Genomic DNA, 14,771 nt, shown 5'->3' with positions numbered 1-14,771 from the left:
ATTGGGGAGGCCATTCCTCCCAATCACGCCTCTCCAGGTCACACTGTCATTGCCCACGTGGGCGTTGAAGTCTCCCAACAGAACTATGGAGTCCCCGGTTGGAGCACTTTCCAGTACTCCTTCCAGAGACTCCAAAAAGGCCGGGTACTCTACACTGCTGTTTGGCCCGTAAGCCGAAACAACAGTGAGATACCTACCCCCCCACCCGAAGGCGGAGGGACACGACCCTTTCGTTCTGCGGAGAGAACTCCAACACATGGCGGCTGAGCTGGGGAGCTATGAGCAAGCCCACACCAGCTCGCCGCCTCTCACCTTGGGCAACTCCAGAGTAATAGAGAGTCCAGCCTCTCTCAAGGAGTTGGGTTCCTGAGCCCAGACTGTGCGTGGAGGTGAGCCCGACTATTTCTAGTCGGTACTGCTCCACCTCCCGCACAAGCTCAGGCTCTTTCCCCCCCAGCAAGGTGACATTCCATGTCCCCATAGCTAGAGTTGTTGTCCCACGATTGGGCCGCCGGGGCCCCCGCCCATGACTGCCACCCAAATCACACAGCACCGACCCCTTATGGCCCTCCATGCAGGTGGTGAGCCCACTTGAAGAGGCGCCTCATCGTACTCAACTTAACCAGTTCCTCAGAAATTAGGTTCGGCCTTATAAGGACCAGGTTTTGATCTCCATAGTCTTGTGCGTATACCTGGTTGATGTGGTCCAGTTTGGGACACGGCCGCCCTCCGTTGTATGGCTTCTCTCGGAGCCACTTGGAGCGAACTTTGACCCCGCTGCCGCAGGACTTGCTGCAGCGTGACCAGTTGGACCATTCGCTGAGTTTACAGTCTGACGGACAGGGAATGATGCACGCCTCCTCGATGTAACCTGAGCACACGGGAGACAGAAACAGTGATTAGATAACACACTGCAGTCAGTTCTTCATTCATTCAGATGGAAAAAGAATCAACGAGAAAGGAAGTCTGCAAACACAAGGTGTCTTTGTTCTCCGTCAGACAGAGACTGCTTCTGCTGAGCAGAATCTCGTTCTTCGTTATCTTTTATGAAACCTCAACGGCCTCCCAGAGCCCTGTTTTTATCTTTTCAATCTAACAAACAGCCATTTTACAGCTGAAGAAGAAAAACCCAGACCTCTATAAATATTACATGGGCTGTGAGGAGAACAGCAAATGATTAACTTCATAAAATAATATAAATGAATTTATCGATTCTTTAAGCCCCCGGTGGAATGAAAACGGCGCCGCGCGTTCAAAGGCCTAATTTCATGGTCTGTTATAAAACAATAAAAATGAAATAAAAGCCAGAAAAGCAGTGGTTAAGTGTGGCAGCCAGGCTTCATCTTCTCAATCTGCTGTGGCTCAGCTCGTCAGGTCCAACATCACATCTGTGAAGTCTCTGTTTCTGCCACAACAGAATGTGGTTTTAGACTGGTTTGATGTTTTTCTTTAGCGAGAGAAACCTCAGCGAGCAGCGGCAGATACTTATCGAGAGCTTATGCAACAGCACTGCTCTGTAAATCACTTTATCCTTTTATTAAGAGAATCCATGAGACGAATGAGGCGGGAAAGAGGAGTGTCACACTGACTGCTGAACCACTTCCTCTTTCTGAGGAGAGCTCTGTCACAGCTGGTCTGCCATTTACTGGTGGCTTAAATGGCAGACCGCACCTGCACTGTGGCTTCTCTATCTTTCTCTGCTGCGTTGTGCGTCGCTGCTGCGCTCTGCACTTTTCCTCCAAGAGATCTTTCAGTATCAGCACAGACTAGATTATTTCTCTACACGCAGTTTTATCTTTACATCCAATAATAATCTTTATGGCGAGGATCGAGTACAGTCGTGATGACGTGCAGGGGATCCGAGTAGATCTTAGTGTTAACAACTCTTAAAAGTGCACTTTTCATTGTTTTCACTCCGTGGTCTCAATCTTTTTGTAGAAGAGCTTTAGTTTAGCTGTAATTAAGAGAATAACCGATTAATCAGATGATCTGATGTCTTTAGTTAACTGTGAGCAGCACCGATATGTGGCGTCTTTTGCTAGGCAACCGTGACAGCAGCACACGCACATAGGACCGGAGCCGGGGCGGCCCGGGATCCTGCGTAGATCCCGCCACGACAAGTTTGCTGGCCTTAGTATTCCTTGTGTTTTATTTTCATCTTTATCTTTAGTGTTGATGTGTGTGTGACAGACATGTGGATTGGATATTTAAGGAAATACGGAACAAACAAATCCGGTATAGGTTCAATACGGGACGCAACATTTAATTGCCAAATAAAGGACGATTCCGTATTTTACGGGACGGTTGGCAACCCTAATTTCAGCTAGCTAACTATCTATCTATCTGGTAGCTAACTATCTATCTATCGATCTATCTATCAGGTAGCTATCTATCTATCTATCTATCTATCTATCTATCTATCTATCTATCTATCTATCTATCTATCTATCTATCTATCTATCTATCTATCTGCTAGCTAACATAAGGCCAGAAGCTACAGATACTGTGTGTCAACGTTATGATTAAGTTTGGTTGCTATTAAAGTTAATTTTGTATCTGCCTCATGTAATCTAATCTTCTACTACTTTCTGCTTTAGTGACCTTCTTTTGTGATTCTCTGCTCGGCCCTGATGAGATTCACTTGTGACAAGCCTGGAATACATTGCACAATTCTGGGATGTTCAAGACGAAGGATGCCACACCTGTTAGGTGTTGAATTCAGGCTCCTTATCTCCAACCAAGGACAATCGTCAGCATACAGAGATGCTATGCTACAATGCTATGCTTCCAACTTCAGTGTCAACAGTTTGAAGACGACATGACTGTGTCCCAGTGGACAAAGTTTTGAGTCCTGACCTTCAAACTGACCATCGAGCACTTCTGAGATGAACTGGAACAGAGATTGTGAGCCAGAAGTAGAAGTAGAAGTAGGTAAGTAGGTAGGTAGGTAGGTAGGTAAGTAAGCAGGTAGGTACGTACGTAAGTAGGTAGGTAGGTAGGTAGGTAGGTAGGTAGGTAGGTAGGTAGGTAGGTAGGTAGGTAGGTAGGTAGGTAGGTAGGTAGGTAGGGATACCATAATGACAAGTACATTCATTTTCTAGATATCACAAACGCATGCCAAACCCTGTGGGCCACAAGGGAGAATTGTGGTGGATTTAGAAGTATTCATCCTTCTAAATTCAATGTTTGCTTAGAAGGATGGATTTAGAAGGATCCATCCTTCTCGAAGGATCCTACAAATTGGATCCTTGACGACCATGTTCTTGAAATTCTGCTGCTCAAGGATCTGTCCTCATCTTCGTGGTTTGATTAAATCTTCTGTAACCTCCGTCTTCAGGTCACTTCCTGCCTTCTTCTTCTTTTGTTAAAGTTGGTAAGTCCTCGCTTCAATCCTCGTCTCCCTCACTCGCTCAGTTTAAACTTTATTAAATGAATTCTTAACTGCATTTGTTCCGGTGTCTTCACTTAAAGACGGTTGTCACAGCGGTGTGAAGCTGCAGCAGAAACATTAACACGTTCACCAGTGATGAATGTGCAGCAAAGCTCACACAAGCCTGACGCCAGCTAATTTAATCATCATTTCTCTTTTAAAAAAAACGTCCCATATGATTTATTAAAGTACTAAATAATAAGACGACACAGTAACTTAATCAGTCGCTCTTCATTTTAAATAATACGTTCACGTGAATAAACGCCTGCGTGTTCCCATAATAATTAAAGATAAAGGGGATAAATTGATGCAGAAATAGGAAAAACAAGGACTTAACGTGGCTGAGAGTGTGAAACAATCATCAGCTGCATCCTGATCCATGTGCAGTATTCCCCAAAGATCCATAAATACTTGGGAATTCTTGGTGCATTTTTGACACGTAAGGATTTTCAGGTTTTTGATTTAAACACTGCAGTTTATGAGGATAATGTGGAGGTTCCCAACCTGGGAGCCCGGCCCCCTGGGGGACGGCAAAGCTCCATGTGGGGCCACAAATCCCCATTTATTGTAATGCTGTGATTAATTTTGCATTTTCATTCAAGAGTTGGGTCATGGGACGAAAGTCGTCGGATTGGGACGAAATCTGGTCAGTTTGTCAGGCTAACTCCAAAATTAGCCAAAGCGGAATTTTAGGGAAAATTTTGACGCAAGAGAAAGTGGCCAAAATTGCATAATTTTTCTATCGTGTCTAAGTTGCACATAGCCTACATTAGCTGTTCCGATTGCAACCAAACTTCAACTTGTTGCTCTCGATTCCAAACAAATGTTCAATGTACTTCCATTAGCTCTGCCACCCAGAAGTTGCTGAGACAGGACAGTCTTCACCAGCCACACTGTTCTAATCTGATTAAATCTGACTCATGACAGATCAGATCTCACCGTCCACATTCTTAACGACCTCGACAATCGTTCCAACAATCTTTACAATCGCTCCAACGATCGAGACAATCACTCCAACGATCACGACAATTGTTCCAACGATCGCGACAATCGCTCCAACTAAAATTTCCAACAATACAGGTCACTAAATGTTTGTCAAGTTGAGCAACTAATTTCATGTCTTTCTAGTTTGTATCGAGGCCAGGCCAGGACTGTGTCCAGCTCTGGATGGTGTTGAGAAACCAAAACACGGCAGTTTCTTCTCTGCAGACCTTTCCAACAACACGTCTGATGTTAGCCTTCTCTTATGGCCAAAACACGGCAACTTCCAGAATTTGCAAATTGTTGACGCACGAATGCACTAAACAGCACGGTGCGATTGGTGTGAATGCAGCATAACGACTTAAGCTCCGTGGAGTGAAAGTCACTTAAAATGGAAGCAGCAGCCAAATCAGAGGACAGCTGCTCTTCAGAGGACGTCATGTTGGACATTGATGTCATTCTCTGTCGTGATTGAAAATTGGTTCCTTTTTTTTTGGTTTCTTGGCTGTGACTCCGTCTGCAATCAAAAGTTCAACCAGGATCCAAAACATCATCAGCTTTAACGACCTCCATCCCTGCTCCAGAGAGATGCAATTTCACTTTTAAATTCACTTCTTCTCTCAGAGAAACAAGACGATCTGCGACACGAGGACAACCCTGGAATCACAGCACAGTGTGTTCCTCTTGTGACAGAAATAATAATCCCTCCTCCTTTTTCCCTCAGTTAATAACTGTGAAACTCAAAGATGATGATGATGATGATGAGCGTGGTTTGTGAACAGTTGTTCTGAAGGCGCTTTGTCAGCCCGTTTTCTCCTCCATCAATGATTAAAAACCATGACAGAGAAAAAAATGAAGCAGAGAAAACGGAGGAGGGGCAGAGATTGAGAGTCTGCACACACTCTGATGAACAGGGTAAAGAAGAATGTTCCATCACTGGTACGATGTCACGATTGAAGATGCCAGAAATGTATCTTCTGACTGTCAGAGAGGCAACAAAGTGACTCACAGAGAAAGTATACAGGGTACAGATGTACTTTTTCATTTTAAAATGTGAAATTGTACATTAGTGCTGCAAATTTTATGTGCCTGTTATTGCAATGTTACCCTGTGAATTAACTTCATGCAGGTAAACAGGCAACATTTTTATTCTACCCTGATCATCCAAGATCAGCCAAGGTGGCAGGGTTTTCTAAAAAAAAAATCTAATAAATCTTCTACAAATGACCCTCGTCTTGTCCTGTGACGATCGGGTTCTCAAGCCTTTCTCCCCATCTTGGCTGGATTGGACAAACCCACATTTAAGGACCTTTTAGGACCACACCAGGGTCCTTCTGAGCCAGTAATCATCAACACCACACAGCTCAAGACTAATACTTGATAGGTCAACCTGGCAGATCACCTGACCTGTGCCACCACACCAACCAAGACCAAGACGATCCAAGAGGTGCATTCAGCGACACCCGCAAGAGGCTGGGACCACTCTGGAGTCTGGGTTACCCTGCTCCATCTGTGGACGGGTGTGAGGCTCAAGGATTGGACTCGACGCCCACGAGAAGTGGCGTAATCGTGTGTGTGTGTGTGCGTGTGTGTGTGTGTTTGTGTGCGTGCACGCACCTCAAGCAACGTTCTGTCTTTTATTTTCATTTTCTAATCCAGCTCAACGACGCTGAAAGATTAATCCATGGATACACGAGCAATCGAATATGTGACTCACAGCAGGAGGCTGAAACCATGTTTGTGTACACACACGCTCTATTTCACGGTAATTTCACACAGATTTTTGTAATTCCTGACTCGGAGATAAATGAATCTGACAGAAATCGACTCAGTGGGAGGAGCTCCCTCCCTCTCTCCCTCTCTCTCGCTCGTATATGTGCACAAACAAACAAACAAACTTTTTTCCTCCTCATGAATATTTAACAGCGAGGAAAAGGAAAATAATTCCTGCGTCTGCAGCTTTTTGCCACAATGATTTCTCACCTGGAACTGATTCGGAAGAGAAAAACAAGAACAACCTCAAATAAAATATGTTTTTCTGCGCTTCACTGTCACATACACGCACACATACATACATGAAAAATTCATATGTTTGTATGTAATAAGTAAGATTCTCCTCTGTAATTATAAATATTCTGCAGAAGTGAGTTTCTTCTTGCTTTTTGTTCATAATTATGACAAAAAAAATAATTCCAGACACTGATTAATTGTAGAGAAGTTTAAGAAGAAGAGAAGTTGTTGTACTTAATCCACCTAATTTATATCCAACATCATTAATTATGAATTATGGGTGTGGCCTGAAGTGTAAATGGTTATTTTCTATCGTAAATCCCTAACACAGAGCGTGAGAGCATGAAACTGTGATCGTCTTCTTCTTCTACACAGTAAAAATTGCAGCGTGAAATTAAGAACAGAATTCCGATTTTTTCTTTAATCTCAGAATTCTAACTTTTCTTTAATCTCTGAATTCCGACTCTCCGAATTTTGAATTTTCTCAGAATTCTGACTTTCTCAGATTTCCAACTTTAACCTCAGAATTCTGACTTTAATCTCATAGTTCTAACTTTTTCTTTAATCTCAGAATTCTGACTAATCTCAGAATTTTGACTTTTTCTCAGAATTCCGACTTTTTCTTAGAAGAATTCTGACTTATCTCAGGACACAGGAGGAGGACACCCTCGGCTAACACTCACTAGCTTAAACTGGGTGGACTCACCGTGGCTGTTGCAGCGCAACGTCTCCACCAGCCTGTTGTCCTGGTCGTAGCACGCCATGGCCTGGTAGCGATAGCCCTGCCCACACTCCTTCACGTCGCCCTGGACCTTCAGGCCCAGGGCGCTCTCCGCTTGGCCTCCCTCGGGCAGGATGCAGTCAGACCAGTTCCCCACAGGCTGAGCGTTGTACTTGTCGCAGGGACAGTACTGGGTCTCGCTCAATGGGTGCATCTGCGTATTCTTACACTTGTCTTTCTTCTTGCTTCTCCCTGTGGGAGGGGCAAGGGACAGAAGTGAGACAATAAAGACGAAAATATTAGGAGAAAAAAGTTGCAATATTACAAGAATAAAGTCGGAATTATATGAGGAAAAAAGTCGCAAAAATCACGAGAATGAAGTTGGAATATTCGGAGGAAAAAATGCAATAATACGAGAATAGAGTTGGAATATTAGGAGGAAAAAAGTTGAAATATTGCGAGAATGATGTTGCAATTATATGAAGAAAAATATTTTATATATTACAAGAATAAAGTCAGAATATTAGGAGGAAAAAAGTCGCAATAGTACAAGGAAAAATGTCACAATATTAAGAGAATGAGGTCGGAACAATACAAGGAATAAAAGTCGCAATATTATGAGAATAGAGTTGGAATAAGTCGCAATATTACAAGAGTAAAGTCGCAATTATTATGAGAAATACTAGGATACTCGTAATATTAGGAGAAAAAAGTCGTAATATTACGAGAATGAAGTCAGAACAGTACAAGAAAAAAGGCCTGGACTTTTTTAAACTTTACTAAAAAGAGAGTTCTAATATTATGAAAAAAGTTGCACTATTACAATATAAAGAGGTAATGTCACGAGAATATTATTGTAATATTACTTTCAGGTATTACATCTCGTGGTTTGGGTTTCACAAATAAAGAAATACAGTACTTGGTTTTGTAATAAAAACTTTGGATCCAGAAGGAGTTGAACTTGTTACAGCGCCACCTACAGGCCTGGGGCCTCGTGTACAAAGACTTGCAAGGATTTCCGACTGAAACTTGGCACTTGGCGTATGCCAAAACCCAGAAACTGTCGTACGCACAAATAAATTCAGATGTATCAAGTGTGCGTACGATCCAAGCACGTTAGCAAGTGCAGCTGACATTTCCAACTTTACGCCCGCTTTTACTGACATGAATACTGAACACATACTGAGACAATCAGGGGAAACCAAAAACATGATATTTGAATGTGCATATGCCCAAATGTGCATGGCGCTGGTTTATATACGGGACAATCAAAAGAATAAACTATTTACTCATCCAGAAGCCACCCATCGCGCACTGTGCCAGCCTCCAGCCTGTTCCCACCATGTTGTTAGTCATAATGAACCAGACCACCTTGCCACGATGTTAGTTAGCTGCATTTAAGCATCACATATGATTTGAACATTGATGGAATGAAAATGTTTCCTATTAACATAAACACATTCATCCTGTGATGGAGCTTTTATAGCAATGTGTGTTCAGTCAATAGCTCCGATTACATTAGGGAAACCGGCTCTCGCTGAAAATTGCGCTTTAATGTTGGCTTGTTTAACAGCATTGTATGGGAGTGTGATGTACCTGGATGACATTCGGATGATTCCGTCCCACACAGCTGGCATGGCTTGGCTCAGGGTTGACTGGCACACTCCTGACCAAAATGATCATTGTTTGCAATTAAATCCTCTCGTTCCCTAAATACTCTCTCACGTCGGATTGGCAAGGTGTTAATTGTTCATAAATGTGTCTCTGATGTGCACATCACTCTGATGACTACTTGTTTTCACATTATTAACAGTTTCCCAGCATCACCACTAAGTGTCGCCAAAGGAACAATTCTAGCTGTAGAAACGTCCGTACACCAGCCATGAAGTTGGCGTGGGCACCGCACATTTCCACGGTCATTTCACGTTTCATACATCTGAACGTGATCGTGGAAAAGGACGTACGCCACGTTTTTGTGCGTACGCAACCTTTGTACAAGAGGCCCTTGGTATGTTGATGACAGTGTTTGGAGTCGTTTTGAAGTAAACTTGTGTTGTGTAAAATCCTGACCTTGAGAAAATTATCTGCGATACATCAATGTTAGTGTTTAATGTCTTATCTGCCTCTGGAGGTCAAAAGTGTCACAAACAAACTCAGGGAGAGAAATAAAGCCTCTCAAATCCACTTTGTCTCAGTGTTGCGTTGACTTTTCCACCGCCTCAGGTCGGTCATTTCACTCTTTTTTTTTTATGGCGCCGATTCACACGGCGAGCATCTCTCTGGGGGACAACGCTGATGGATAACAAAGGGCTGAGGACTTATTCCACATTTGTGGCTTTAATCCCAGCGGAGCGTTTAGCCGGTGAGAACCGTCCCAGCAGATTTATGACGCCGCATTTTCTCGCTTTACTGCCGCTCTGTTGGAGAGTTGCCCGCCAATACATCGCCCCAAAAAACTGCTTTGTACCTCATCAGCAGTTAGAGGACGATGAGCATGTAACACACACACACACACACACACACACAAACACACACACACACACACTGACCAATAAGCGTCCTCTTCCTGCTGCGGACGCCCACACAGTCGGCCGTGCACGAGGAGAACTTGGACCAGTTGGTGAGCTGACAGTCGTCCTGACAGGGGAGCTGACAGCGCTGAGTGATGGACGGCATCGTCCTCGCAAACCTCACACACTCACTGAGGTCGGCCTGAGCGCCGTCCAGCTGACGACAGGACACGGCTGTGAGGAGAGGTCAGAGGTCACAGAGAGGAGAGGTTAGAGAGGTCAGAGAGTAGAGAAGAGGTCACAGAGGTCAGAGAGAGGAGAGGTCAAAGTGGAGGTCAGAGAGGTCAGAGCGAAGAGGTCAGAGAGAGGAGAGGAGAGGTCAGAGAGGTTGTGTCAGACAGCATCTATTAATTGTGTGTAATCTGTAATCTTGAAGATTCTGCTGCATGAAACCATGTACATGCAGGACACAGTATAGATCATGTTAAATGTTGAGAGCTGGTGACTTTCCCTCATGCTACTCTGTGTTAATCTGTGTTAATCTATGTTAATCCGCCCCTGAGTTCACCTGACCTCTCTCTCAATTTCGATCAGTTTTCCCTGTGATTAATAAAATGACTCTGACTTGTAAAGTCAGTCAGGTGACACGTCATGTGAACAAGCCCCTCCCACTTTAATCCCCTGCTGAGTTTATGGGAGTTTTATACAGAAGAAAAGATGTTTGTAGTTTTTTACAGTTTTTCTCAATTGTTTACACACATTTTCTGAAAGCTTGCCTCATGCTCTCACAACTCTACACACAAATCCAAAAAACACACACACAATGGGCAAAACCCCTCAATTCTCCTGCAAAATGAAACTTTACATTCAAAACAATGTTATTTCTTCTCAAAATGGTATTTTGTTTTCAAATGACACACAAACCATCATATCAATAGACATTTATACGAACCAGTTGAACACTGATGTGATCAATGTAAAACACTATGATGAATGGAAAACACTTCTTCTCCATTGATCATAATGACTTAGGCCTTTTTTTGTTTAGTGTTACACTTACTACAGACACTACATACATAAGGGTGTAAAATATTTTAGAATATTGTTTTTATAGGGGGCCCACGGTTGGTGTAGTAGTTGGTGTAGTAAATTGACCGTAGGTGTGAGAGTGTGAGTGAATGATTGTTTGTCTCTATATGTGGCCCTGTGATGGACTGGTGAACTGTCCAGGGTGTGACCTCACCGATCGCCCTATGTCACCGTGAGCCTCCAGTGGAGGATGAAGTGGTAGATAATGGATGGATTGTTTTTATACTTTGTGTTTTGTGTTTGTTTTGTGATTTGCATTTTTTGTTTTGTGTTTGTGATTTCCGTTTGTGATTTTTGTTTTGCGTTTGTGTTTTTTGTGTTGCGTTTGTGATTTGTATTCGTGTTTTGTGATTTGCCTTTTTTTTTTTGTGTAAAATATTTTAGAATGTTGTTTTTATAGGCCCTGTGATGGACGATGGAGGATGGAGTGGTAGAAAATTGATGGATTGTTTTCATACTCAAAACACACAAATACACAGTAACACATATATTTTATTCCTATGTATTTCCCACAAAAACAATGTACACTGTACATCCCAACCAACACAAAGTTGCACAGTGGTCTACATACAAAACAGAACCCGTTTATTCTCACGCACTGATTGCAAATTGTAAACCTGTGTGACAGATGTTTTCCCATGTGATGAGTCAGTTTGCATAGTAGGGAAATTAACTTTAGCATTTTGAATGACAGTGTGTTCTTTGTTAAAACAAGAGATTTTCTTCATGAAAATTGTGCCAAATGCAGAGAATTGTGTAGTGTTTTGAAAAAAGTGTGTTTTACAACTGCAATTTGAGTGTAAAGCAGGAATTGTGCTTGTAGTTTAGCGGAGTTGGTTCAGGGGGTTAGTGCATGAGTTACATGTTGTGGTCATTGTGTCTCAAGTACCAGAATTTGTGTGTAAACAATTGAGAAAAACTGTAAACAGTTGTTGGTTTTGTTTAAATGAAGGTGTCATACTCACTCAGTCTCTCTCTCTGTGTGTGTGTGTGTGTGTGTGTGTGTGTGTGTCTCTGGGTAAATTGTGTTAAGGTTATGTTCAAAGCTCCATCTGCAGGACCAGATGCTGGTGCGTGTTTGCTTCACTGATTACACTGAGGGAAATGTGAAGAGATTGGTGTGTGTGTGTGTGTGTGCGTGTGTGTGTGTGTGTGTGTGTGTGGGTGTGTGGGTGTGTGTGTGTGTGTGTGTGTGTGTGTGTGTGTGTGTGTGTGTGTGTGTGTGTGTGTGTGTGTGTGTGTGTGTGTGCGCACCTCTGGTCTGTAGACCTGGTCCACAGGTCTCTTGTGCGCTGGGACTGTCCTGTCGCAGAAACCACGGCACCAGCTGACACTTCCTCCACTTGTGTGTCTTCCACCTGGACGGTGAATTCATGTGAGAGTAAAAACACAGTCTGTAAGTTTGACACCAACATCCTGTTCTCTTCTATTCTGTCACTTTAAATCCACGGAGATTGACCCATACATCAGACCAGAGGAAGGTAATTTCAGGTCCAGGTATATAGGCATAAATTCTTCCATAAATAAAGGAACTGTGACAATTTATTAACAGTGTTTATGTCCAAATGTAAATGTTCTCTATCACAGAGTCGATGTTTGTCTTCAGACCGAATCATCACGACACAACGCTGTCAATCAAAAACTGACTCTGTCTTTCAGACACTTCCTCCAATTATCATACAGAAGCCCGTGCCCCGCCCCCTGCTCCAGCAACTCCCAGAAACTACTATTAAGACAACTCCTACAATTACGACTGCTCCAACTAAACTACCAACAAAAACACTACCAGTTAAACTACTACTAAAAGTACGACCAAAAACATGACTAAAACAACTAAACTACCACTAAAACGACAAAAATGACTACTGCTACAACTAAACTACTACTACTACTAAAAGTTCCAATAAACTACCAGTAAAACTACTAGTACTAAATCTACTACTAAACTACCAGTAAAACTTCTACAAAAGTACCAGTACAACTACTACTACTGAAACTATTACTAAACTGGCAGTTAACTACTAAAACAACTACAATTACTACTTATCTACCAGTAAAACAACTAGTATCACAACTAAACTACCAGTAAAACTACTACTAATAAAACTACCATTACTAAAACAACTACTACAATTACTACTATTAAAACAACTAAACTACCAGTTGACTACTAAAACAACTTCTACAATTACTACTAAACTATGCCCAAAACATTACCAAAACAACTAAACTACCAGTTAACTACTACTACTAAAACAACCACCAAAACTTCTAATCTACTTATAAAACTACTGACAAAACATTACTAAACTACCAGTAAAATGACTACTATTAAAACTACCAGTTAACTACTACCACTAAAACACCTACCAAAACTATGAATAAAACTACGACCAAAAACATTACTAAAACCACTAAACTACCAGTAACATTACTATTATTAAAACTACCAGTTAACTACTACTACCAAAACTACTACATTTCTACTAAACTATGCCCAAAAACATTACTAAAACAACTAAACTACCAGTAAAACAACTACCAGTAGAGTGGAGCTGAAGCTTAAGCTTCACATGGTTTTAATGCATAAGCTAAGCTGCTATGGGAATGCGAGAATCACGTAAGACGATGATCTGTCATGACTGCGTGACATCATCGTGATAAATGTCAGTTTGACCTTCACAATCATGGGGTGACCTCTGTGACCTCTGGGACACTTTTATTTTTACCTGAAACCTGGACAAACAGTGGGGACGTCACAGTCCTTGTCCTCCTCCAGGACCTCAGGACACTCCTGTCCTCCGTCAGACGGATGCTGGATGATGAGACGCTTCCTCCACTGCTTTGTCTTAACCACGATTCCAGCTGTAGAGAGAGAGACATATAAATATATATATGTGTATATATATGCATACATACAATCTATGTTATTTACATGTGTGGACAGGGCCTCGAGTCTCTGGATGATCCTGAGCTCTGCATCTTTGTGTGTGTGTGTGTGTGTGTGTGTGTGTGTGTGTTCTTGCAACATACTGAGGACCAGTGAGGGTTTTTAACCAACAAAGTAAGGTCATTTTTACGAAGTGAGGACATTTTAGCCGGCTAGTTAGCTAGCTCTGGCAATTCCTAGTGTTTCACAAACTTTTTGCTCTGGGGCTCCACCTGCAGACATTTTATGGTACTGCACCCAGTAGTTCTTTATAGATGTCATTCATGAAGTAGTTGTAATTGTGTTGATTTATAAAGTGGAAAAGCTGGTCCCCCCTTTGTTAGCCACCCGGTCATCAGTATGTAGCAAGTACAAGAATGTGTGTGCGTGTGTGCATTTGTTAGTTAACTTTAAGTGTGTGAGTCAGTGCAGAGTCCTCACAAGGACAGCAGTGTGCGTGTGTGTGTGTGACTCCCTGCACAAGGTGAAGGTATCAGCGGCGTCACATTAGAATGCACGGCCACAGACGCGGCATGTTCAGAGAGGAGAGAGATTTACGGCCGCGTGTTGAACGAGGAGGTCATCAAAATATGGGCCGTAATGATTTTCACTCATAAATCAATATAATAACGTTTGCTGCTGCTGACGTCCAGACGCACAGAGGTGACCTCCTCCTCCTCCTCTCAACATTTATTTAGCTCACAGCGTGAACACAGAAGAACAAAGGCTTGCACTTGTTGACTGGCGTCAGTCAGACTGCAGGTGTTTACAGTGATCCACGTCTGGACTCAAACACACGTAAACACGTGTGTAAACAGACGTGTTTACTTTCATGCGTCTGATTGTGTTTATTAACAACGGTCAAGTTTTGATCTGAAACGCGTTTGTCTGATCAAAAAAACTTCAAATGTAAAATGTTATAAACTCAAAGAGACAGCAGTTATGACAGCAGGGTCCAGCAGAGGGCGCTGTGAGCACAGGTAACAGCGGCGTTTCCTCGTTTTCTTTCATGTTGACGTTGTTTTTCTCAACTCTGATATATTTTTAAATCCAATTAAAACGAACAAGTGTTTTTACCTGATGTTTTTAATCTGTAATCTT

At 42.4% G+C, this 14,771-nt stretch overlaps 1 protein-coding gene across 1 annotated transcript in view; it reads right to left on the bottom strand.

Annotated features, from left to right (window-relative positions):
- LOC310931956 (thrombospondin type-1 domain-containing protein 7A-like) overlaps positions 1-14,771 on the bottom strand; it is a gene marked incomplete at both ends in the record, with an annotated part of 113,464 nt that overhangs the window by 41,464 nt on the left and 57,229 nt on the right. The window contains 5 exons of the mRNA XM_083895206.1: positions 693-871; positions 7,128-7,390; positions 9,688-9,886; positions 11,996-12,099; positions 13,471-13,606. Coding sequence (XP_083751332.1) covers positions 693-871; positions 7,128-7,390; positions 9,688-9,886; positions 11,996-12,099; positions 13,471-13,606 — 881 coding nt within the window. The remainder of the gene's footprint in view (positions 1-692; positions 872-7,127; positions 7,391-9,687; positions 9,887-11,995; positions 12,100-13,470; positions 13,607-14,771) is intronic.

This window comes from Microchirus variegatus (assembly GCF_963457635.1).
Source record: "Microchirus variegatus genome assembly, chromosome: 1".
NCBI classification, from domain to species: Eukaryota; Metazoa; Chordata; class Actinopteri; order Pleuronectiformes; family Soleidae; genus Microchirus; species Microchirus variegatus.
Note: the sequence above shows the minus strand (reverse complement) of the source record. Positions and strands in the feature narration are given on the sequence as shown.